This window comes from Peromyscus eremicus, chromosome 4 (assembly GCF_949786415.1).
Source record: "Peromyscus eremicus chromosome 4, PerEre_H2_v1, whole genome shotgun sequence".
NCBI classification, from domain to species: domain Eukaryota; kingdom Metazoa; phylum Chordata; class Mammalia; order Rodentia; family Cricetidae; genus Peromyscus; species Peromyscus eremicus.
In genome coordinates this window covers 118,173,510-118,197,401 of record NC_081419.1, presented here as the reverse complement: position 1 = coordinate 118,197,401, position 23,892 = coordinate 118,173,510, and the positions used below count along the sequence as shown (strand labels likewise).

General features: G+C 45.1%; 1 protein-coding gene across 1 annotated transcript in view; it reads right to left on the bottom strand.

Moving 5' to 3' along the window:
- The window catches only part of Kat14 (lysine acetyltransferase 14), a 36,931-nt gene that overhangs the window by 3,998 nt on the left and 9,041 nt on the right, over window positions 1–23,892 (bottom strand). Inside the window, exons 4-9 of the mRNA XM_059261551.1 lie at window positions 16,551–16,732; window positions 12,010–12,426; window positions 11,359–11,924; window positions 4,663–4,799; window positions 2,644–2,819; window positions 833–1,023 (exon numbers count right to left, since the gene is read on the bottom strand). Of these exons, the coding sequence (XP_059117534.1) occupies window positions 833–1,023; window positions 2,644–2,819; window positions 4,663–4,799; window positions 11,359–11,924; window positions 12,010–12,426; window positions 16,551–16,732 (1,669 nt within the window). The remainder of the gene's footprint in view (window positions 1–832; window positions 1,024–2,643; window positions 2,820–4,662; window positions 4,800–11,358; window positions 11,925–12,009; window positions 12,427–16,550; window positions 16,733–23,892) is intronic.

The following is a 23,892-nucleotide window of genomic DNA, read 5'->3' as shown; positions in this document are numbered from 1 at the left end:
GGCGGGGCAAGGAGGAGAATAAAGCTGGGAAGTGGAAGGCTGAGTCAGAGAGACACTGCCAGCCGCCACGATGAGAAACAGCATGTGAAGATGCTGGTAAGCCACGAGCCACGTGGCAAGGTATAGATTAAAGGAAATGGATTAATTTAAGCTATAAGAACAGTTAGCAAGAAGCCTGCCACGGCCATACAGTTTGAAAGCAACATAAGTCTCTATGTTTACTTGGTCGGGTCTGAGAGGCTGTGGGACTGGCAGGTGATAGAGATTTGTCCTGACTGTGGGCCAGGCAAGAAATCTCTAGCTACACTTCACAGCAGTAGAACACTGACTAAGACAGAGACACAGTAAATCCCATGCCAACCAGGGTTTTGTATTATCTTGCCTAAAAAGCAAAACAAAACAATCTTTTACTTGTGGGAGGAAAAAATCATTGCATTCATTCATTCTGAGTGTACTGCTCATTGATTCAATTGTGATTAATGTTTATAAACTGATAATACACCCTCACAGTCATGTGAGACTTATTCTAAGAGCAGAACAGTATCAATACAGAACTGCATGTGCTTTACAGTTCTACATGTGGTATTGCTGTTTTACTTATGATACATGTTCACCTAGGGGCTTCTCTAAAGCCAAGAATAGAATCTTATTTTAGGGGCTGGAGGTTTAATCCATGAGTTTCCATAGTCTCATGATTGGTGACAATGGCTTCCTTTTTGGTTGAGCTACGCTGGACAAGCCAGCTCAGCCTCGTGCTTCCTCCAAGTCTTTCAGGGAAGCCCTGAAAGGTAAATCACTTAATTTAGGTAAATCATGAGCAGAGAGAACTTGCCTGAATCAGATGATAGATCATGAATGTGGCAATCCCCGCTCTTCTCCATTCAGGATGGACAAGCAGAAATGAAATGTAAGCTTCGTTGTACTTCACGTCCGGAACCATGAAGCCAAAGGCAACAATGACTTTCTTATAAAGGACTACAACACTGAAGTCTGGATACTGCAGACACTCAGACAGGTCAATGCCTACAGAAAAGAACCAGCCAGACACTCAGGCCATGTGCCTTTTGGAGCTAATGAAAACAAGCTGTTCAGCCTGTACTTATTGTTACACCTGCATGCTAAAAAAATTCCCCAAATTGGAGGCAAAGACATTACCATAGATACCACACATTCAGATCAGAAAAATGCATTTTAGAAAATATCAAAATTAACATAGTCTTTTCTAAGTACATATGTTAAAAGCAGAGAGACAGGACAGGTTGGGTAGCAGAGAGTACTCCAGGTTCAGAATGGACACACCTGGCTTTGACTCAGCCTCGTCTACCATGTGTGTGATTTGGCACATTTTAAAATGCCTCATTTCTTGCAATGTATTAAGATAAGGTACATACTGAGCCCTGACAGAGTAGGGGTAAAGGTCCCTGAAAGTGCCAATATCATTTTCTCTCCTTTCTTTTTCTTCAAATTTTGTTGTTATTATTATTGTTCTTGTTGTGTGTGTGCGTATGTATGAGTGCAATGCACATGTGCCATGGTGTGTGTGTGGAGGTCCAAGGACAACTGTGGGAAGTCTGTTCTCTCCTTCCCATGTAGGATCTGAGGATAGAATTCAGGAGGCAGGTTTACAGGCAAGCCCTTTTACCAGCTGCGCCATCTCATGAGCCTACTAATATTTTCTTTATCCCACTCACACACCATTGACAATCTTTCTATGAAAACTTTCACAATAAAATAAAAATTTTAGGCAGCTAGAGAGATTGCTCAGTAGTTAAGAGCACTGGCTATTCTTCCAGAGGTCTTGAATTCAATTCCCAGCAACTACATGGTGGCTCACAACCATCTGTAATGAGGTCTGGCACCCTCTTCTGACCTGCAGGCATACATGTAGACAGAACACTGTATATATAATAAATAAATCTTTTAAATAATTATAGATGGTGTGTATAATGTGTGGCAAATACCTAACATCAGGGCAGAAGAAGCCGATATTTCTAGAATGTGACTCTTAGGCCCAGTAGCACCCTAGAAGAGATGGAACCACACAGTCAGACCATAAGCAGGGCAGGGCTCTAACCCTGATGAAATCTGTGACATCTGTAGGTTTCAGAGCAGGCCCACCGAGAGTATGCTTGTATTTAGCAATGATGGCCTAGGTCTTGGCTGATGAAATGACAAATCATCCTTGTTTACCCTGACTCCTGAAGTCAGCGGGCATTTGGCTTCTTACAAACACCTTCTGGGTGTCCTAACACTCTCTAAGAAATAGCTAAACAACAAAGCATAAAGAACTATTAGGAAAAACCAAAAGTGTCCACATGCCCAGCTATGAGTCTGTGTATCTTGGAGAGACATTACCTGGTATCTAAACATAGGCAGAAGCAAAACAGGATGAATCGTTTATTCTGGAAGCAGAGACAAACAGGGAAGAAAAACAAACAAAAACACTGTTGATTACTTAATTGCTGGCTTCTTGATCTTAGGAAAGCGAAAGGCATTTATGCTTTAATACTTCTGTTAGTAAAGACAGACTAAATGGAATCAAGAGTAAAGAGCTTAGGGTCAGATGGCAGACACTATTTAGAAAGGCATCCAGGTGATATATACAGAAAAACCAATCTGCCTGGGTTGGGAGTAGAAACATACCAGGCCAGAAAAACTCCTGACACATGGAGTTGATCGTTGGGATGTGATTTGGTCGGACATAGCAGTAATCGAGAGGTGCCTCAGGCTCAGGTGTCCAGTGAGGGTCACTCCTGTGCAGGTGGGAACGAATCTGTGACAGGAGCTGTAGTTTGGGTGGCTTTGTCTCATAATCACGCCTCCAGCACCACAGAAAATAAACAAATTCAAGTCAAGAAAAACACTCATTACTGCTAGCTATCTGACTCAAAGCTACTTTGAACTGCTTGCAAAACCATACTAAGTCGCACTGCTTTGTATGCTAACTGGCTAGTATGCAGTTTGAATGCTTTCTAAGTTCACTCTGAACAAGGATCAAGCCAGACCCCTCTGGTCCTCACCGGGGGCTGCATGAGAGGCAGTGAGAACCAGAAACAGCACTTAGATATGTCCTGAGGGACTGCCCAACTCCACTGGCAGCCGGAGATTATGAGAGCAAGGCTGCAGCAGGCCTGCAATGGCCTTTCCACAGGTTTGCCCAGGAACCAAGTAGTACGTGAGGGGGTCAGGGTGATGGCGGAGTTCAGAGCAAGCACGGCCTCTCCAGGAAGCCTGGCTTCCATGCACTGCCCAGACAACATGCATTAGAAACTGTCCAACAGGAAGACGGAATGGAGCTAGGGAGCCGGCTGAGTGGGTAAAGTGCCTGCTATGCAAGCGTGAGGACTTGAGTCCCTTGTAGCCGTGTAGAAGGGATGTGGCAGTGCATGCCAGTGTGAGGAGGGGACGCGGGTAGATCCCTGGGGCTTGCAAGCCAGCTGGCCTACGCTGCAACAGTCAACTCTAGATTGACTGAGAGACGCTGTCTCAAAAGATAAAGTGCAGTCCAGGTGTGGTAGCACCGGTGTTTAACCACAGCACTCAAGGGGCAGAGGCAGGCAGGTCTCTGAGTTCAAGGAAAGCCTGGTCTACACAATGAGTTCCAGGCCAGCCAAGGATACAGTGAGACCCTGCTTCAAAATTAATTAACTAAATTTATTAAAAAAGGTTCAGGGGCTGGAGAGATGGCTTAGAGGTTAAGAGCACTGGCTGTGCTTCCAGAGGTCCTGAGTTCAGTTCCCAGCAACCACATTGTGGCTCAAACCATCTAATAATGAGATCTGGTGCCCTAAAGGAAGAAAAAAAAAAAGGTTCAGAGTGCCAGGCGGTGGTGGCACACACCTGTAATCCCAGCACTCGGGAGGCAGAAGCAGGTGGATCTCTGTGAGTTCGAGGCCAGCCTGGTCTACAGAGCTAGTCCAGGACAGGCTCTAAAGCTACAGAGAAACCCTGTCTCGAAAAACCAAAAAAAAAAAGTTCAGAGTAATAATGAAAAATATCCAAAGTCAACCACAGCACTCCACAGATGAGTGCACCTGCATGCGTGTGCACACACACACACACACACACACACACACACACACACACACACACGGGGGCACACACACATGTGCACACACAAAAAGACGGAAAACAGAAACTGTCCCAATGTTCAGTCCAGATATTGGCTCAATTGAGACTGCTTTCCTTTCTTACTTTTCAGTTCACAGACTATTAAATATACATAATTTTGATAGAGTAACAAAAGCCAGTTGTAGTGGCACATGCTTTTAACCCCAGCACTAGGGAGGCAGAGGCAGGTGGATATCTGTGAGTTCAAGGCCAGCCTGGTCTACATAGTGAGTTCTAGGACAGCCAAGGCTGTGTAGAGAGACCCTGTCTCAAAAGACCAAAAATGATGATGATGATGATGATGATGACGACGACGACGATGATGATGATGGTGATGATGACGATGATGATGACGACGACGAAGACGACGACGACGACGACGACCACCAAGAAATCAAAGTTAACTCAGCCTCCCTTTTTATACCTCCTTCAAAGGACTGCCTTGTCTGTCCTTGCCTGAACCTGCTCCATGTCAGGACATAGTCCCCCTATACACTGGGTACAGAAACCTCCAGCATCAACCCTCCCACCAGTCTTGACGTCCACGGGTACCTGATATAAGGCTTCAAGATCCGAGAAGTATAAGGGCTGACAATACTTTGGTCCACAGCCATATCTTCTGATCCCACCAAACGATACAAAAATCTGGTGGTTTGGTGCCTGAATCCTTTCCTGGTTGGTAAGGCGGTCTGTGGCAAAGAAACAGTTTATATAAAAATAAAACCACTCAAAAATGGTCACCTTCCATGTCTAATGATCTTTCTGTGTGTCAGGAGTAGGTCTTTTTTGTACTACCTATTTGGAAAGCTGAAGTTTTGACATAAACTTCACATGTCTTTGCCTAAAACTAAATTCAAAACAAGTAACAGGGGTGGGCTACTGACCATTTATTATACAACCACAGTTTCATCTGAAGGGCCATCAGGGCTAATGAACTTTTTTTTCTTTTCTTTTTTTGACTATGTCCCCTTTTCACTAAGTAAATATGGCAAACACAGGAATTATATTGATTATCAGCCCTAAAACCTGTCACCACAGTAAGGAGGCCCCAGCAGAGACTAGGCAAAGGCGTGGCCTTAGTCTGTTAGGCAGGTATTGGGGCAGAACCGGTTGGTTTCACATACTTGCTCTATGCTGGCCACACTGATGGTAAGGTGTTCTTCAGTGAGGGCTGCTAACCTGGAGCCCTAGGTCATGTAGCAACAGAACACGGCAATTAGGGTTGTAACAGCAAAGAGCTCCGGCAAAGATTAAAAGACCTTTGCAAAGGGAGTGCCAAGATGAAGCACAGCAACCAGTTGTCTGTTAGAGCCAGTTTGTTCTTAGCCTAGGAAAGAACTTGTTGAAAGAGCAAGGTTTCTTCCTTTTTAATTTGCCTTCAGACTTTTCCAGCCTGGACCCCGAACTCCTCAAAAGCCAGCTTTGAAATTCTTCCAAGGCTTCAAGTGAATTTCAAAGTAATCTTCAAAGCTGTGCCTCACAGTTTCCAAACATGGCCACTAGCAAGTCCTCCCACCCTTGCAGGTATAATGGCTCCTCCTACCAGAAGGTAGAGTCTACCCTTGAACCCTGAACCCCTGACAAAGTTGTAAAGAACTTTGACCTATCAGACTGGCAGAAGTAACAGCTGGAACTTCAAGCCCAAATCTTAAGACAGCTGGCAGCTTCTTCCACCTCGATGCATGGCTGCCAGATAGCTCCAACTGGGCCCCGGAGCCAGAGCCTGGAAGAAGAGCAGTGTCCCAGGCGATCCCGTGCAACCAGCTCCCCAGTGAATGCAGCCACAGACAAGATCCCAGTACCCCAGCCGTCAGCTCACAAGGTAAAAGAACCATTCAGCTGAGTCCAGTCAGGTGTAGAAGTCCAAGAAACATTTAGCAGTTCTCATGGCAAGTCATTAAGTTGGCTTTCAATGCAGTGTCAGCTAATTTGTAGACCCACCAGTCCACAAAATAATCTCCCCTTCTTAACAGTCTCAGGGTGAGCCCTGTGGATGTTACAGTTCCCCTACCTCCGCAGCTTCCACTCTTCTCCGAAACACTCTCCACCAAGCCTGGACAACCACCACTGCCTCCTATTGGCCCACTCTCGCCCCACACCATACAGTCCCCACGTACAGGCCAGGTATTTCTTTTCAAAATAAACGAAGCGGGCATGGTGGTACATGCCTTTAATCCTAGCACTTGAGGGACAGAGACAGGCAGATCTCTGTGAGCTCAAGGCTAGCCTGGTCTACAAAGTGTGATCCAGGCCAGCCAGGGCTACACAGTGAAACCCTTTTTAAAAAGCAAACATCAACTCACCCCTCTGGTTCAAAATTCCTATGTGTATTCCCACTGTATGTTCAGAATATATTTTAAGGTTCTCACCTGTGCCTTTCGGGGAACCTACAGGACCTGATCCTATTATACTGTGGTCTCACCTCCCAGGACCATACTCCTGTGTCATGATGTTCCCATGACATCTATCAGTCTTTCTCATGCCTCAGGGCCTATGTCTGGCTTTCTAGTCCAGTTCTCTTTCGCGTACCTCCTGAGTCAGGAGATCTGGGCCCAGTGAGCTAACACTGTCATTTCACTGTTTGAGGACGTCAGCTCTGGAGGGCAGAAACCACTTAGCAGCAATTTACCGTAGTATGCCCAGCCAGAGTAGTGTCTGGCACATACTTAATTACATTTACCGAATCACAAAGTGATGAGGAAAAATGGTTTCCAAGTCAAGTAAGGTGTGGACAGCATTAAATGTTATCCTTTAGGTGTGTTGGGTCTCTTCCCAAACCCAGCCTGGGAGAGGTCACAAATAGCAACACAGGCTGAGGAAAAGCCTAGGAAGGAAAAAGTGGCTAGAACTAATAACAAAGTGAGAACAGAGCAGGGCTCTGCACCAGAGGGCCAGAAAGGCTTGGTTACACCCCCTCAGTGGCTACTCTGGGTGGGTGACTGCCAACCAAATTTGCCAGGCAACTGTCTGCTGGAATCTTCCTGACACTAGAGTCAGAACTGAGCATCCACAGCCCAGGAGGAACAGCAGAGGGATCACAAAGCAGCAGGGCTTCCTGAGAGGAGAGCCTGTCTGACTCTGGAAAACAGAGAATGGGAAGGGGCAGGCCAGTGCCTCTTACTCTACTAAAGGCTAAGGGAGCGCCGCTAACCCAGGCCCCTAGGCCCCTGTGCAGGGGCAGAACAAGCTCCAGAAGCACATCAGTGCAGGAATACTGAGATTCCTGGAAAAGCCACCTAACGTTGCAGTCGTTACGTTACATGCTCTAAGGGGCACGCATGCAAGATCCGACGGCAGTTTAACCCGAAGAACTAAATTAATGCTTAGAGACCAAAACCGGAAATCACGAATGGCTCTGACAGTGAACTAACCAACCACCTGCACAGAGCTTAGAAGAAACTCTTTCAGCCTGAGCGTCTGTCAACAAAACCTTCCCAAACCAAAAAGCAAAGAAAGAAAGACTAAAAATCAATGGAACAGGAAACCCAAGAATTGTGGGGAACTATAAAAGGTATGACAAGGAGAACACAGAAGGAAAGGGGAACAGAAAACATGGGAAGTAGTTACAACTCTAATGTCAGACACTAAACCACAGACTGAGGAAGCTCAGATAACACCAGATGAGATAAACACCACACAGCACATCAGACACCTCTGTTGCGGAATGCCATCCTTTAGGCATGCCCCGGCCATCAGCAGCTGTGGTTACCTAGAGGAGACCTGAGCAAGAGTGGCCTCATTAACTATCCATGGAGAGTGGGGCAGGGATTCCGAGGCTACGCCCCTCCCCTAAGGATTTACAGATAGTAAAGGGTTAATACAAGGTGTTCGTGAGGTCACTTCTCTCCCCAAGATTTATGAACAGTTATGAAGAGATTTCCCCCTCCAATGGTCCAGCTGCCCATCAGCTGCCCATGTTCCTGGAAGTAATCCTTTACATTTCTGCAAGTAGCTGTACTGTTTCGTGTAAACTGTCAACTAGACTCAATCTAGGCCAGTTCTCAACCTTCCTAATGCTGCGACCCTTTAATACAGTTCCTCATGGTGTGGTGACCCCCAGCCAGGAAATTTTTGTTACTGCTTTATAACTGTAATTTTGCTACTGCTATGAATCAGAATGTAAATATCTGTGTTTTCCAGTGGTCTAAGGTGACCCCTGTGAAAGGGTTGTTGGAAACCACAGGTTGAGAACGGCTGATCTAGGCTGATCCAGGCACACCTAGGCTTGGCCCCTAGGAATACCTGCTGAGGGTTATCTGGATGGCAGTAACTGAGTGGGAAGCCGTGCCCACAGTGGGTGGGCTGTCACCTGGCTGAGATAATAGAAAAGGGAGCTGAGCAGCATGAACTCACTGCTCTGTTCCTGATAACAGGTTCCATCTGAGCAGCTCGCACTGCTCTACCTTCCTTCCTATGATGGACTCTGTACTTGGAACGGGAGTCGAAAGAAACCCATTTTCTCACAGCAATAAGTAAAGAAACCAAGACAGTGTGTGGTGGTATTGTGTTCCCCAAAATATTGTGTACCCTAATAAACTTATCTAGGGTCAGAGAACAGAACAGCCACTAGATATAGAGGGCAGAAAATGGTGGCACACACGCCTTTAATCCTATCACTTGGGAGACAGAAATCCGTCTGGATCTCTGTGAGTTCAAGGCCACACTGGAAACAGTCAGACATGATGACTCACGCCTTTAATCCCAGGAAGTGATGGCAGAAAGCAGAAAGGTATATAAGAAAGGTATATAAGGTGTGAAAACCAGGAACTAGGCTGGTTAAGCTTTTAGGCTTTTGAGCAGCAGTTCAGCTGAGATCCATTCGGATGAGGACTCAGAGGCTTCCAGTCTGAGGAAACAGGATCAGCTGAGGAATTGGTGAGGCGAGGTGGCTGTGGTTTGTTCTGCTTTTCTGATCTCCCAGCATTCACCCCAATATCTGGCTCCAGGTTTGTTTTTATGAATAAGAACTGTTAAGATTCGTGCTACAACAGTGACCCTCATTAAACTGTTTTCAGCACCCAGACTTAGAGGAACTGTTGTTTTGTCTATTGCTGGTGGCCTAGGTAGGACATTTTGTTTCTCCCCAGGAAAAGCTTACACAACAACTGCTAGCCCAAGAGCAGAACTGTCTGGTAACAAAAGGCAGAAAAAGCATTGGAAATACACTGACCTCAGAACCAGAAAACCTGAAAGCTTCCAGAAGAAGGGGGGCATTTTTAAAAGAAGGGAGGCCACAAAGAAAAAATAAGATTGAAAATGGGGTTCTCACAGCAAGGCATGGTGGCACATACCTTCAATTCCAGCATCTGGAAGGCAGAGGCAGGCAAATCTCTGAGTTCCAGGTCAGCCAGTGCTACACAGTGAGACTCTATCTCAAAACAAAATAAAATGGGGCTTTTGGGAGTGACTTCACAGTGCCAAAGGAGAAAACAGAAAGACAACTTTATTATTATAATAAAGATATTCTGGGCATATAGGTTTCCAAGACACATCTCAAAAAGACCACACTTAGGGATGGTGAGATGGCTCATTAGGTAAAAGCACTTCCACCGAGCTGGAGACCTGAGTCCAAACCTAAAAACCCACATGGTGAAAGAGAAGAAACAAGCTGTCTTCTGACCTCCACATATGTGCTGTGGCATGCACAGGCACACAAAAAATAAATGTTAAAAGAGACCATGTTAGCTGGGCCATGGTGGCACACGCCTTTGATTCCAACACTTGGAAGGCAGAGCCAGGCGGATCTCTGTGAGTTCGAGGCCAGCCTGGTCTACAGAGCGAGATGCAGGACAGGCACCAAAACTACACAGAGAAACCCTATCTCGAAAAACAAAACAAAACAAAAAAAGAGCATGTTGTAAAGAACTGTTAGAGAAAAACGTAGAGTAAGCAATTAATACAGGGAGAAATAAAGAAAAACCCGTCTACCATCATTTCAATAAGCAACACAAGAGAAAAGAGGAGAGAGAGAGCAAGGAAAGGAACTTTGAGGAAGGGGCTATCAATAACCTAACATTTAACAAGACAGAAAAACACATCTTTTGTTTTTTGAGACAGTCTCTCTGGCTGTACTGGAACTCCCTTTGTAGACCAGGCTGGCTTTGAACTCACAGAGATCCGTCTGGGTCTGCCTCTGCCTCCCTCTGTCTCCCACACACCTGGGATTAAAGGTGTGTGCCACCACCAAGCCAGAAAAACACATCTCAAGTTAGGACCCATAAGAGCACAGTCTTAGTGATAGGTACCCTCAGGCCAAGCCCAGCCCTTGCCCATCTTAGTAGATGACCTCACTGGGGCACAGCTGGAGTCATTTACTACTACAGCTGCTTCCATCACAGATGGGTCTCAGTTACAAGCCAGACTGTGTGGCCTGCAGAGCCTACAGTACTTACTGTCAGGCCCTTTACACAAAAGGTATGCCAATTCAAAACAATAAGGAATTCCTAAAATACAGAACAGGGGAAACAGGACAGGAAACAGGGAGTACTCTAGAAAGGAAATAATCAAATCAAAAGGCCCCACACCAAGCACCAAGCACACCCAGAGAAAGAGGCCTGGGGCCTGGCATATCACTGACAATCAGACATGTGACAAAGATTTCCAAGAGTCCAGAGAGGACAAGAGAAAAATGTCAGAGACTCTCAACAAGCAATTCACAGAGAAACAAATAGGAAACACAAAATGTTCAACCTCACCTATAATCAAAGAGATGTAAATATGAGATGAGAGTACACTTCACAGCCATCCGATTGGTAAAAGTTAAGGCAGATGAGGGTGAAGTTCCAGCAAAACTAAATCACTACTGATGGTGGGGAGCCTAGCAGTCCTAAGTGGAATTAGATGTTGTCAGAGCACTCGTGGACCTCACCCTGTGAGTAATGCTGACTGTATAGTTCTTCATGTTGAGCCCTAAGCACACAGATGTTTACACACTCACAGCTCCAGCGCAGCAGGGTCTAGGATATTACATGTCCTCAACAAATCTGTCAATCAAAACCATGAAACAGACCACATATAGCTACCCTCAAGAGAGAGGCAAGAAATGTCTAGGCTATTCCTTGGATGCTGAGTGAGAAAGCAACTCAGGTATATGAAGGGGCATTAAATGATGAGCAATTTTGGAATAGGAAGCCCAGCAAGTTTTACATTGCTTTTTTTCTCCCCAAATTACTCATGATATCAAATGCACAGCAACAGTATCCACTGCCAGGTGCTGCCTGCCTCACTCCCTCTTCCAGCCCACATCACCTGGTACCGGTCAAGGATCCTGAAGTCCTGGCAGGTGGTCCGGTATGTAGCTTGTCCAGCTGGAAGCCGGGAAGCTCCTCCATCTTTGGCTCCATAAATCCCATCGACTAACAGAAGTGCAGCATTCACAACCTCGTCCAAGTCAAAAAGTGGCAAACCCCGATCCCTCTTCGCTTGCCTGACGATCAGTTTCCGCTTCAGCCTCCGGGCTTCTGGAGTCATGGCCACAGCACTGGGGCACGCCTCCAGCCTCTTGAGCAACAGCTTCTCTTCATAGATGCTCACAGGTGTATACCTGGGCCCCTTGGGCTTCACGTCCTTCTCCAGGGGTGGCTTCCTCTTTTCTCGAGCCCTAGTGTGCAAAGAAGTGTTTGAATCTGTGTCTTCGCTATCTCCATCCATCCTGTCTGGCTTCTCCTCCTCGCTGTCCACCTCCTGTTTTATCTGTTCCGGAGCTCTGACCTTCTTTCGGCTCCCAAGCAGCCCAGAAGCTGCTGACCCAGCTGGGGGTGGGATGTACTCCATCCCTGGGTCTATAACTCCATCTCCTTCCAGCTCATCGTCATCTGTGCAGGAGAAAGTACTGTCGTCAAGACACAGAAAGGCAGAGCACAGACTCACCCCCAGGAGGAAAACAGCAGCAAGTCTTACCATGAAACAAGGCTTGGGGTGGCATCACATCTGGGATGAGGTCTGCCTCAGAAAGCAAGCTTGGGGTGGCCGAATGCGAGGCCGGTGTCCCCGGGGCAGAGAAATCCAGAGAAGGGGAAGGAGATGGGCTTGTGAGGGGGGTGCGGTCTGAGGAGCTCAGGGACGAGAAGTCAATCACTTCTCCTTTCTCTAGAACCATATCTGGCCTCCGGGTTCGGCTTATGAACTTGACAGGGGTAGAAGAGGTGCTCCTGTCAAGCAGGCCAGCTGCTTCCTTCTGCGCTCTTCTGATGTCTTTTGCTTCCTGGGTTCGGGACCGCTTCTCTTTCAATTCCATGGCAGACTCCACAGGATTCCGGCTTGCCCGTTTTCTGAGTCCCTCGACAGTGATGATGGGATCCAGTGTTGGTTTTGAGGCTGCCAGAAAAGAAGAAATATCTAATTTCTATGTTAACTGTTCTTTTTAAAAATATATTTTATTTCTATGTCCATGTATGTGTTTCTAGGCATTTATGTACAGGTGAGAGAAGGTTCCTTGGAGCTGGATCCAGGAGGTTCTCAGCCACCTTGATGTGGGTACTGGCAACTGAACTCAAGCCTTCTACAAAAGCCTCAAGTGCTCCTAATGGCTGAACCACCTCTCCATCCCCTTAACTATTCTTTTTTTTTTTTTTAATGTTAACTATTTCTTTCATAATTTACTATTGGCACCATGTCAATACACAGAAATGTTCAATGAATACCCCAACCAAAAAAACCTTACCTCACTATCAAAAAAAAAAAGTTTTGGCTGGGTGTGATGGTTCATACCTATAATCCCATTAGTAGAAGGATGAGAATCTAAAGTTCAAAGCCAGCCAGAGGTAATAGGGAGTTAATGCCAACCTATATAGCAAGAACTTTCTTTTTTTGTTTTTTGGTTTTTTTTTTTTTTTTTTTTAGTTTTCGAGACAGGGTTTCTCTGTGTAGTTTTGGTGCCTGTTCTGGAGCTCACTCTGTAGATTAGGCTGGCCTTGAACTCACAGAGATCTGCCTTGCTCTGCCTCTTGAGTGCTGGGATTAAAGGCATGCGCCACCACCGCCCAGCATAAGAACTTTCTTAAACAAAAGCTACAATGCAAATTTAAACAAATTATCACTATCAATTCTATCTTTCACATACTGGAGTTGGTAAGATTTCATAATGATCACCAAGAATATGATGTGCCTTCCTGACTTTTTTTGTAGAACATAAATTTTACATTGTGGAGGATAATTTAAGCATTACCACTGACATTTTTACCTAAATATACCCTTTTGATTCATCAACACTATTCTCAGTAATTTATCATAATATGTACATATGCAAACATCTGAGAAGTTGTAGCACTGTTTAAAATACTAACAAAAAAGGGCAAAAGCTGCCTCTATGAGTTCACGCCTATAATCGCAGTACTTAGGCGGTAGAGGCAAGAGGGTCAGAACTCAAGGCCAGCGCAGGCTACATGAGACCTCCTCGGGTATTGGGGCTGTAGTTGAGTACCTAGCAGCAGACTCTGCCTCAACGAGCCCAGGCAACTGCTGACCCTGACCACCGAAGCTCCATAAGAGACTCCCCCAAGTCACCCTCTGACCTCCACAGGTATATGTGGCATGCCTTCCTCCCTATGCACACAAATTTATTTTAAAAATAAGAATTAAAAATAAAGTTCAGGCATGGTGGCACAACTGTAATCCCAGAACTGGAGGCAGGAGGATCAGAAGTTCAAGACCAGCCTTGGCTACCAGAAACCCTGTCTCAAACCAACCAACCACGCAATAACAACAAAAGAAGAAACAACCAAAATGTCCATGACAGCTGTGCTGGCTAGTTTTATGTCAGCTTGACACAAGCTAGAGTCAATAGAGAGGAGGGAGGCTCAATAAGATCAGGCTATGGGGGGCCTGTAGCACATTTTCTTAATTACTAATTGATGTGGGAAGGCCCAGCCCAGTGTGAGTGGTGCCACCCCTACGCTGGTGGTCCTGGGTTCCACAAGAAAGCAGGCTGAGCAAGCCATGCAGAGCAAGCCAGGAAGCAGCATTCCTCTACCGTCTCTGCATCAGTTCCTGCCTTGGTTTAGTTCCTGTCCTGACTTCAGTTGATGATGAACAATGCTGCAGAGTGCAAACTGAATTAACCCTTTCCTCCCCAAGTTGTTTTTGGTCAGAGTGTTTCATCACAGTAAGAGTAACCCTGACTAAGACAAGAGGGGAGTGTTTTGATGTTACCATAAAATGGTCATATAATGCAGTCAAGGAAATTAAAATAGGGTAGATCTACATGCACTACAATTGAAAGATGCCCAAGGCATTTTAAGGGGAAATGTGAAGGATTAATATTACAGTATGTTTCTGCTTTGTATTCAATTTATTTTGACACAGAGTCTTGCTGTAGCTCAGATTGGCCTCTGAGCCAATCATAATCATTATGCCTCAAGCCTCGCTAGTGCTGGATTACAAGTGTGTGCTATTATACCTAGTTATGCTTTGTGTGTTTGTGTGTGTGTGTGTGTGTGTGTGTGTGTGTGAGAGAGAGAGAGAGAGAGAGAGAGAGAGAGAGAGAGAGAGAGAGAGAGAATATGCTCAAATCTAGAGATAATCTCTAATAGCATTCACAAGAGGTAATAGTGATTACTCTGGGAAAAGAAACTCTAGGAAAGAGATTGTAGGAGACTGTACACTCTTCCATGCTATTTGACACCCTCTATTCACTGTTGTGGAATATTAGTTTAAGATGTGTTACATTCATTTATGCTGTGGAATATTTGTTTAATAATGCAAAGATGTGTTGCATTCTTTTATGTTGCATTTGTTTAACTCTGTGAAGCTGTGTTACTGTGCCTGTCTAAAACACCTGATTGGTCTAATAAAGAGCTGAATGGCCAATAGTTAGGCAGGAGAGAAAAACAGGCAGGGGGTGCCAGGCAGAGAGAATAAATAGGAGGAGACATCTAGGCTTGAGAGAAGAAAGGAGAAGAGGAGTGAGAAGTGAGAAGAGGAGAGGACACAGGCCAGCCACACAGTCAGCTACGGAGCAAGAAAGAAAGAAAGATATACAGAATAAAGAAAGATTAAAAAGCCCAGAAGCAAAACATAGTTAAAGAGAAACAGAATAATTTAAGTTAGAAAAGCTGGCTAGAAACAAGCCAGCTAAGGTCAGGCATTCATAACTAAGTCTCCACGTCTCCATGTATTTATTTGGGAGCTGAGTGGTGGGCCCACAAAGAGTAAAAACAAACAAACAAACAACAACAACAACAACAAAAAAAAACCCTACAATCCCCAGGGGTGTGTGTGTGTGTGTTTTGAATCTCACTGGGTAGCCCTGGCTGTCTTGGAACTATGTAGAACAGACTGGCCTTGAACTCACTGAGATCTACCTGCCTCTCCATCCAGAGTACTGGGATTAAAGGAACACACCAATTATTTTTTTAAATTTATAAGCTTTAACAAGGTTTTTGGCTGGGCAGTAGTGGCACACCACTTTATCCCAGCACTTGGGAGGCAGAGGTGTGGTGATATTTTGTTGTACTCTAATAAAATTTGCCTGAAGATCAGAGGACAGAACCAGCCACTAGATTAAACATAGAGGCCAGGCAGTGGTGGCACACACCTTTTTTTTGTTTGTTTTTCGTTTTTTGTTTTTTTGTTTTTCGAGACAGGGTTTCTCTGTGTAGATTTGCGCCTTTTCCTGGAACTCACTTGGTAGTCCAGGCTGGCCTCGAAGTCACAGAGATCCGCCTGGCTCTGCCTCCCGAGTGCTGGGATTAAAGGCGTGCGCTACCACCGCCAGGCTGGTGGCACACACCTTTAACCCCAGTTATTTGGGAAGCACACACACCTTTAATCCCAGCACTAGGAAGGTTGAGATGGGAAGTGATGGCTGGGCAGAGAAAGGCAGATAAGGCAGGAGGAGACAGGGACTAGAACCCCTTCCAGCTGAGGACTCCGAGGCGTTCAGTCTGAGGATTCACGGAGACAGGATCGGCTGAGGAGTCGGCGAGGTGAGAAGTGGCTGTGGCTTGTTACCTCTGATCTTTTAGCGTTTACCCCAATATCTGGCTCCGGGGTTTTTTTTCCCATTCTTTTTTTTTTTAATTAATTAATTAATTAATTTGTTTTTTTCCGAGACAGGGTTTTTCTCTGTGTAGTTTTGGTGCCTGTCCTGGATCTCGTTCAGCACCACTGCCCGGCCCAAGTTTTTATTACAAGACCATTTAGGATTTGTACAACACAGAGGCAGGTGGATCTCTGTGAGTTGAAGGCCAGCCTGGTCTACAGAGTGAGTTCCAGGACAGCTAGTGCAGTTACACAGAGAAACCCTGAATGATAAAACTAGTAACTTGATTATTTATTAAAATGATAATTTTTTATAGTGTTTACATACAGCAACCCCCCCACCACACACACACCCACTTCCTAGACCCTGTGACTGAAACTGTCCAGCCTCACAGCTCCAGATGCAGCGGGAAGGCTGGGTAAGTTTCCAGCCTGGGTCCTGGGCAGTTCTCACACCTTACCTTTCACTTTCAAAGTGGAGGCAGACAGCTTCTCTCCCTCGGGTCTCATTGTTGGGGGCCTGTTATGAACAAGTTTCCACCATCCAGGCTCTCCAAATTCCTGAGCGCCGGAACGGAAGTACACAGGACTCCCCACACTGAGGCAGCCGGCCACCGTGCTCCACCACGTTGAAGTCTTCTTCCTAAAGCAGGTAAGTCAACAGCTACTGGCACTTCCATGTGACCATAGCACAGCGAGTACACTCTACTTAACTCTCACTGATGCCTGGCTCTCAAATGGAGACAGAGCACTGCAGCCCAGAGAAAAGGCTGGGGTCTGCCTGGCTTCAAGTCCTGGCTCCACCACCTTCCAGCTGCCTTAGTTTCTTCTCTGTGAAACCAGGATAACAGAATTACCTTATAGGGTAACTAAGAGGATCAAATGAAGTAATTCAAACATAAAACACTTATCACAGCCAGGCATAGTGCATGCCTTTAATCTCAGCACTTAGGAGGCAGATGCAGGAGATCTCTGTGAGTTCTAGGCCAGCCTGGTCTACAGAGCAAGTTCCAGGCTACATAGAGAAACTCTGTCTCAAAAAAAACACAACAAACACAACACAAGCACTTGGGGTTGGGGATTTAGCTCAGTGGTAGACGGCTTGCTAGGCAAAGCCCTGGGTTTGGTCCTCAGCTGGGGGGGGGGGGGGGCAAGCACTTACCAACCATGGGGGAGGGGGAGGCCGGGGTGGTGTCAAGAAAGCAAGTCAGCTTTCTTGACTATGAGCCTGGCACTGGTAACAGTTAATCATTAGTCCTAGTGAATTAGTCCTACCTCACCTGGAGAACACAGCTGTCTGATTCAGCAAGCCCTGACGTACTAGAGTGGTTCCAAGACATGCTTCATAGACAGCAAACATAACAAGTGGAGAAACATGCTGAAGGCCACTCCTCATCTACTGAAAATTACTTCAATGGCCACGATTTCCACTTTGCAGACATAAATCAATTACCAGAAATTCTCAAAAACTCTTTCACAAAAGGGAAACAATCTAACAGCCAGAAAACAAAAGAAAAGAAACAAACGCACTAGAAAAAGAAAAGAAAAGCTTAGTAAGAGCTACAGCTTGCATGAGTAACCCAATCCATGGGCAAAGGCTTCTTTGGGCTCCAAGGATCTCTCCTACATCCCCACTTTTTTAACCTTTCCCGCCCATGCCCCCTCACCCAAGGGTAAGACCATGGGAGAAACTGTCTTTCCTGCTTTCTCATGCCCACCCATCCCTTGGCAATCATTCTGCCAAGGAATGTCTCCCCCCCCTCCCCCCCACAGGGTTTCTCTGTGTAGCTTTGCACCTTTTCCTGGAACTCACTTGGTAGCCCAGGCTGGCCTCAAACTCACAGAGATCCGCCTGGCTCTGCCTCCCGAGTGCTGGGATTAAAGGGATGCGCCACCACTGCCCGGCTAAAGATTTAGCTATTTATTATAAGTGTCAGAGATGGTTGAGAGCCACCATGTGGTTGCTGGGAGTTGAACTCAGGACCTCTGGAAGAACAGACAGTGCTCTTAACCACTGAGCTATCTCTCCAGCCCTAAGGAATGTCTTTTAATGTGGCCATTAGGATCCAAAAAATTACAAGAAAAAGTGCAGTATCATGCCTACCAAACAGCTAATGTTCCTCCGAGCTCAGCCAACCCAGCAATTCTTTTAAGGTTTTTTGTTTGTTTTGTTTTCTCTTTCCCTAGAGACAGGGTTTCTCAGGCTGTCCTGGAACTCAGTCTGTAGACCAGGCTGGCCTCGAACTCACAGAGATCTGCCTGCCTTTGTCTCCCAAGTGCTGGGATTAAAGGCGTGTACCACCACCACCACCACCACCCAGTTTTAAGTTTATTTTTATTGTGTATGTGTGTGTGCAGGTGCCCTGGAGACAGACAGCCCCTGGGAGCTGGAGTTACAGATGGTTGTGAGCTGAGATACTGGTGCTGGAAATCAAATTTGAGTCTTGTAAACAACAAGGGCCAGTGCTTTTAAACTCTAAGCCATCGCTCCAGCCCTGATATCAGCAATTCTTAATGAAATGTCAAAGGCTCCCTGGGGCTCCTCTTGCAGAGGATCTGGGTTCAGTTCCCAGCACCCACATGGTGGCTCACAACCATCCATAATTCCAGTTTCCAGGGACCCAATACCCTCCTCTGACCTCTGTGGGCAACAGGAATGCAGGTGATTCGAAGACAAAAACACTCATACACATACAAACAAAATTAAAAACAAAACTACCAGGTGGGCGGTGGTGGCGGCAGCGTACCTTTAATCCCAGCACTGGGAGGCAGAGGCAGGTGGATCTTTGTGAGTTCAAGGCCAGCCTGGTCTAGAGTGAGAGATCCAGGAAAGACGCAAAGCAACACAGAGAAACCCTGTCTCAGAAGGAAAAAAAAAAAAAAAAAAAAAAAAACAAACCTACCGTATTGTTTAAAAGTATGAGACGTGAGCACTCACACATTGCTAGTAGGAATCTAAGCATGCTTTCCGGAGGTTACTCTCAGAATATGTGTTTCATGTGTGTATCCTTGGTGTAGGGATTTTGTCCTTAATTACGTCATCAGCCTGCGACAGCGTCCTAAAAAGCGGGTGGGCTCTCTGTGCGTCCCTCTCTTTCCTTTCCGCTTCTTCCTTCCGTCTGCCCTCCCTCTCTCCCCCTCCTCCCAATAAAGCTCTAAAAAGGTAACCATGGCTGTGATTCTTCCAATCAGCACTCTCCTCTGCTGGCATGGCCAGCCACAAGGAGCAGCGCCATAGCATAAACCAACACTTGGAACCCGGAAATCAAAGACAGGAAAGAAACATATACGAGAATATTGTTTACAAGGCTGACTCAAACAGAAAAAAACTGGACTAATCTAAATGTTCATAAGATTGATATCCAATGCTACTGGCTGAACTGTGTGTTAGAGAATGTTGGCATTCAGACCCACCCATGTCATTCTTAAGAGAAAACTCCTTACCCCCCCTTTCTCTCTATTCCCACAAGGTGTACACCTCCTCTCTTCTCCCCAATAACACTTTCCACGTGGATGCCTTGCCTGCATGGTGTGAATAACTTTCTGATGTGCCCCCTTAGCTGCTGCCCGCATGGCATGTCTCATGGCTCAAACCTACCAAGACCTCTCGAGTGACGTTTCACAACACTGTGCTCCTCCCATAAAAAAATATTTCACCCATAATCCCTAGGACTTGACAAGAAACCTACAGGAAATTGTCTCTTTAGGGACTTCAAGCAGTAAGATGATGTCATTGGTGTGTGTGTGTGTGTGTGTGTAGGCCAGAGATTAAGGAATTGGTTCTTTCCTCCTACCATGCAGGTCCTGGGCATCAGGCCCAGGTTGTCAAGCTTAGCAGCAAGTGCTACGCAACAGTGCCCGTTGGCATTGTCATTATACAAGGCTGTGAACTGTGGACCCAGGACAAATGCAGACACAGGAGAGAGATGTAAAGACAGAGGGAGGACATCTACAAACCAAGGGACACATGAAGCTAAGAGCAGCTGGGAGAAGGCCTAAGAATACACTGAGTTTCACAGCTTCAGAAAGAATGGCCCCACCAGCACCTTGAGTTCATACTGTCAGCCTCCAGGACTGGCAGGCAGTAACCTGCTGCTAATGCATCCATTGATGGCCCTTTCACCCAGGAACCACCCACAAGTGAACACAGCCTATGAAAATCACAGCACAGACACAGCAGACAGCACCACTTGTGCAGAACGGAGTCAGTCTGTTGTGGAGCAGGCAGTAACACCTCTGTGAGAATGGCTTTCACCTATCTACCCCTCTCTGAACCAAATTTTTACTGTGGTGAAATAGGCAAACTACGGACATCTTCACCACTTTTAAGTGCACAGCTCAGTAAACACTACGAACACTCATATTCTACAACCATTCCCATCACCCACCTTCATTTTACTGTACAAAGCAAGTTCTATACTCATTAAACAAATAACTCTCTCAAAGTCCATCCTGCCCTCCAACCAAAGACAAACATCATTCTGCTTCCTGGACCTATGTATTTTCATTACTCTAACTACCTAGTGTAAGTGGATCACACAGTGTTCTTAAGATGTATGCATGTTGTAACACAGCAGAATCTTCTTCCTTTCTAAGACTAAATATTCATTCCATCATATGTACATACTATGCTTATAAATCATGTGTGGATAGACTGGTATTGCTTCCTCATTTTAGTTATTTAGTTATTTAGTGAGGACCAGAGTAGAGCTGCTAGATATGATAATCCTACATTTAACTTTTTGAGGAGTCACCAGACTTTATGTTCATGCAATTCTATATAAACTTCTACATAGCCTCTGTTTAGTTTCAAACTCTTGATCCTCCTGACTCATGCTCCTGAATGAGGATTATAGGTATGTGCCACCATGCCCATTTGTTTTCTCAGGGCTGCCCTGTAGGATGAGGTGGTACCTCACAGCAGCTGCCCTGTAGGGTGAGGTGGTAACTCACAGCAGTTTTATTTGCATCTTCTTAGTGATAGTGACTTTGAGCATCTTTTTATGTGCTTACTCACCATTTTTGTAACTTCATTACCCCCATCTGCAGTGAGGGGAGATGCAGTGACACTGGATGCTGTCTCTGTCCATGGGTGACCAGTGACCAGAACACAAACACAGTATTTATAGAAGGTTCTTTTTGGCTACCCTGGGTCCTATAGTCTATCTGCAAGCAGCCATAAAACCAGGTGTATACTGCTCCCTGCCTCGAGCTGCAGGTAGGTGACATATAACTAGTGGCATAGCATCTGCTATGGTGCTAAGAACTGAAACTGACCACTGAATTCCCTAGAAGATGTAAACCTTTATTAAACTCCAGAGCTCAAACATAGTTTCCTTAGCATAGTTCTACAAGTGAGATTATAATAGGTGGGGATCATCTTTCAGGTGGTTGAGGTTTTGTTTTGTTAAATTTCTTTATTCTGTTTTATTATTTTACGTGCATAAGTGTTTGCCTCCATATGTGTTTGTACAATGTGTGCCAGGTGCTCATGACATCCAAAAGAGGTCTTCAGAGTCCCTGGGACTGGAGTGACAGGTGAGTGGGAGCTGCCATGTGGGCACTGGGAATCCATCTGGGTATTCTGTAAGAGCAACAAGTGCTCTTAACCCTTGAGCCAACTCTCCAGATGCTGTTGTTTGTTTTTTGTTTTGTTTTTAAGAGGGTCTCTCTATATGGCCTTGGCTGGCCTGGAACTTGTAGACCTTGAACTTACAGATATCCTCTTAACTCTGCCTCTAGAGTGCTGGGATTAAAGTGACATTCGACCACACCCAGCTTTCAGACAGTTTTTTAAAATGTAACTATTAGGACTATGTTCTAGCATATTCCATCAACTCTGAAACCCACTGACTAAGATATACCATTTATGTACAAGTAAGGAGAATAAGAAGCTAATTACCTATTAAATTACAACATAACGAAATTATCAAACAAAATGGGATGTTATTTTATTGGGGCTACAGAGATAGATCAGTAGTTAAGAGCACTTACTGCTCTTATAGAGGTTCAGTTTCTAACATCCATCAGGTGACTCACAACCATCTGCAACTTCAGTTCCAGAGGATCCAATACCCTCCAGCCTCTGTGGGTACCTGCAGACATGTATACCTAAATGCACTCTCTCTGTCACACCACACACACACACACACACACACACACACACACACACACACACACATTATCCTCTATAAGCATTCAAGGCCAGGACTATAAAAGCAGATTAAACAAAATTATATACAATGACAACTAATCTATAAGAGCCAGGCATGGTGGTACACACCTACAATTCTAGCACTTGAAAGATGGAGGTAGGAATATTCCTGAGTTGGATGACAACCTGGGCTACACAGAGACAACCAGGTGTGCCAGGGCTACACAATAAAATATAGCCTCAAAAAACAGACAAAACCCTGCCTGATGTGGTGCACACCTTTAATCCCAGCACTCGGGAGGTAGAAGCAGGCAGATCTGTGAGTTCGATGTCAGTCTGGTCCATATAGTGAGTTCTTGGCCAGCCAGGGCTACATAATGAGACCCTATCTGAAAAACAACAAAAAACAGACGAAACAAAAATCTATAGAAATTAAGTTCTCACATGCTCTTTATCTTGTTTTTATAATGATAAAATGTTATTCTTAAATAAACTCACATATTTAAACTAATAAAACATTAAAGGCATGAAATAAAAACATCAGTGAGGACTCTAGCCAAATTTAAAAGTTCATTACATAGAGTACTATTCCCTTAGATTCTAGGACAAATGAGAAGGAGATACCATATTTAAAATTTTAAGGACTGGGTCTGGGATGTAACTCATTTGGTACAGTACTTAACTTAGCATGCAAGAAGATCTAAGCTCTATACCCATCACTGCATAGTAGTGTAAGCCTGTAATCTCAACATTCCAGGGGAGAGGCAGAAAGATCAAAAGTTCAAGCAATCTTCAGCTACACAGTGAGTTTGAGGCCAGCCTAGGCTACAAGGAAACTTATCTCAGAAATAAAATAAAAGGGGCTAGAGAGATAGCTCTTCCAGAGGACCCAGGTTCAATTCCGAGCACCCACATGCAGCTCACAACTATCTGTAACTCTAGTTCCAGGGGATCTGACACCCTCAAACAGACATAATGTAGGCAAAACATCAATGCACATAAAATAAAAATAAATAAATCATTAAAAAAAATAAGTACTGTCCTGCAGAGAACAGAATAAAAATAACTCGAAAAAAGTTTAACTTACAGGTGCTCACAGATGGCTTCTGTTGTGGACAGTGACCCTGCTCATAGAAATATCTAAGCACTTGGTAACCACCTGGGGACCTTTGCAATCACTGATGTTTAAAGCAGTTCCCCAGGGAGTCACAGCACTATTGCTGGACACTCAGGAACGGAGTCACAGTGATTTCTAATTCTAATCCTATCCTATGGCTAGACTACAGAAATGTACCACTGTACATTCTCACTATACTCGTGGTCTTTATGACCAAAGCAGAATGCTGGCTTCATCCTTACAGCATGGGATCCAACTATGATGTCATACTGTTGAGTTATTAGTGGACTGACATTCAGTTACATTCTTTTTACAGCAAATCATACATGTTTTCCACTTACAGTGTGATGTCATTTTAAAAATAAGTATGTTTTTAAAACAACTTTATTTAAGTAGGATAAGTTAAGTAAATAATTCAGGTGATAATCCAGTATAACCCCAACCTACTGGCTTAATGATTAAACTACACAGAAACTTCAGGGTAGTGAGAGCTTCTCACTAGCATGTCAGAAACAAAAGAGCCTTGGCCAGC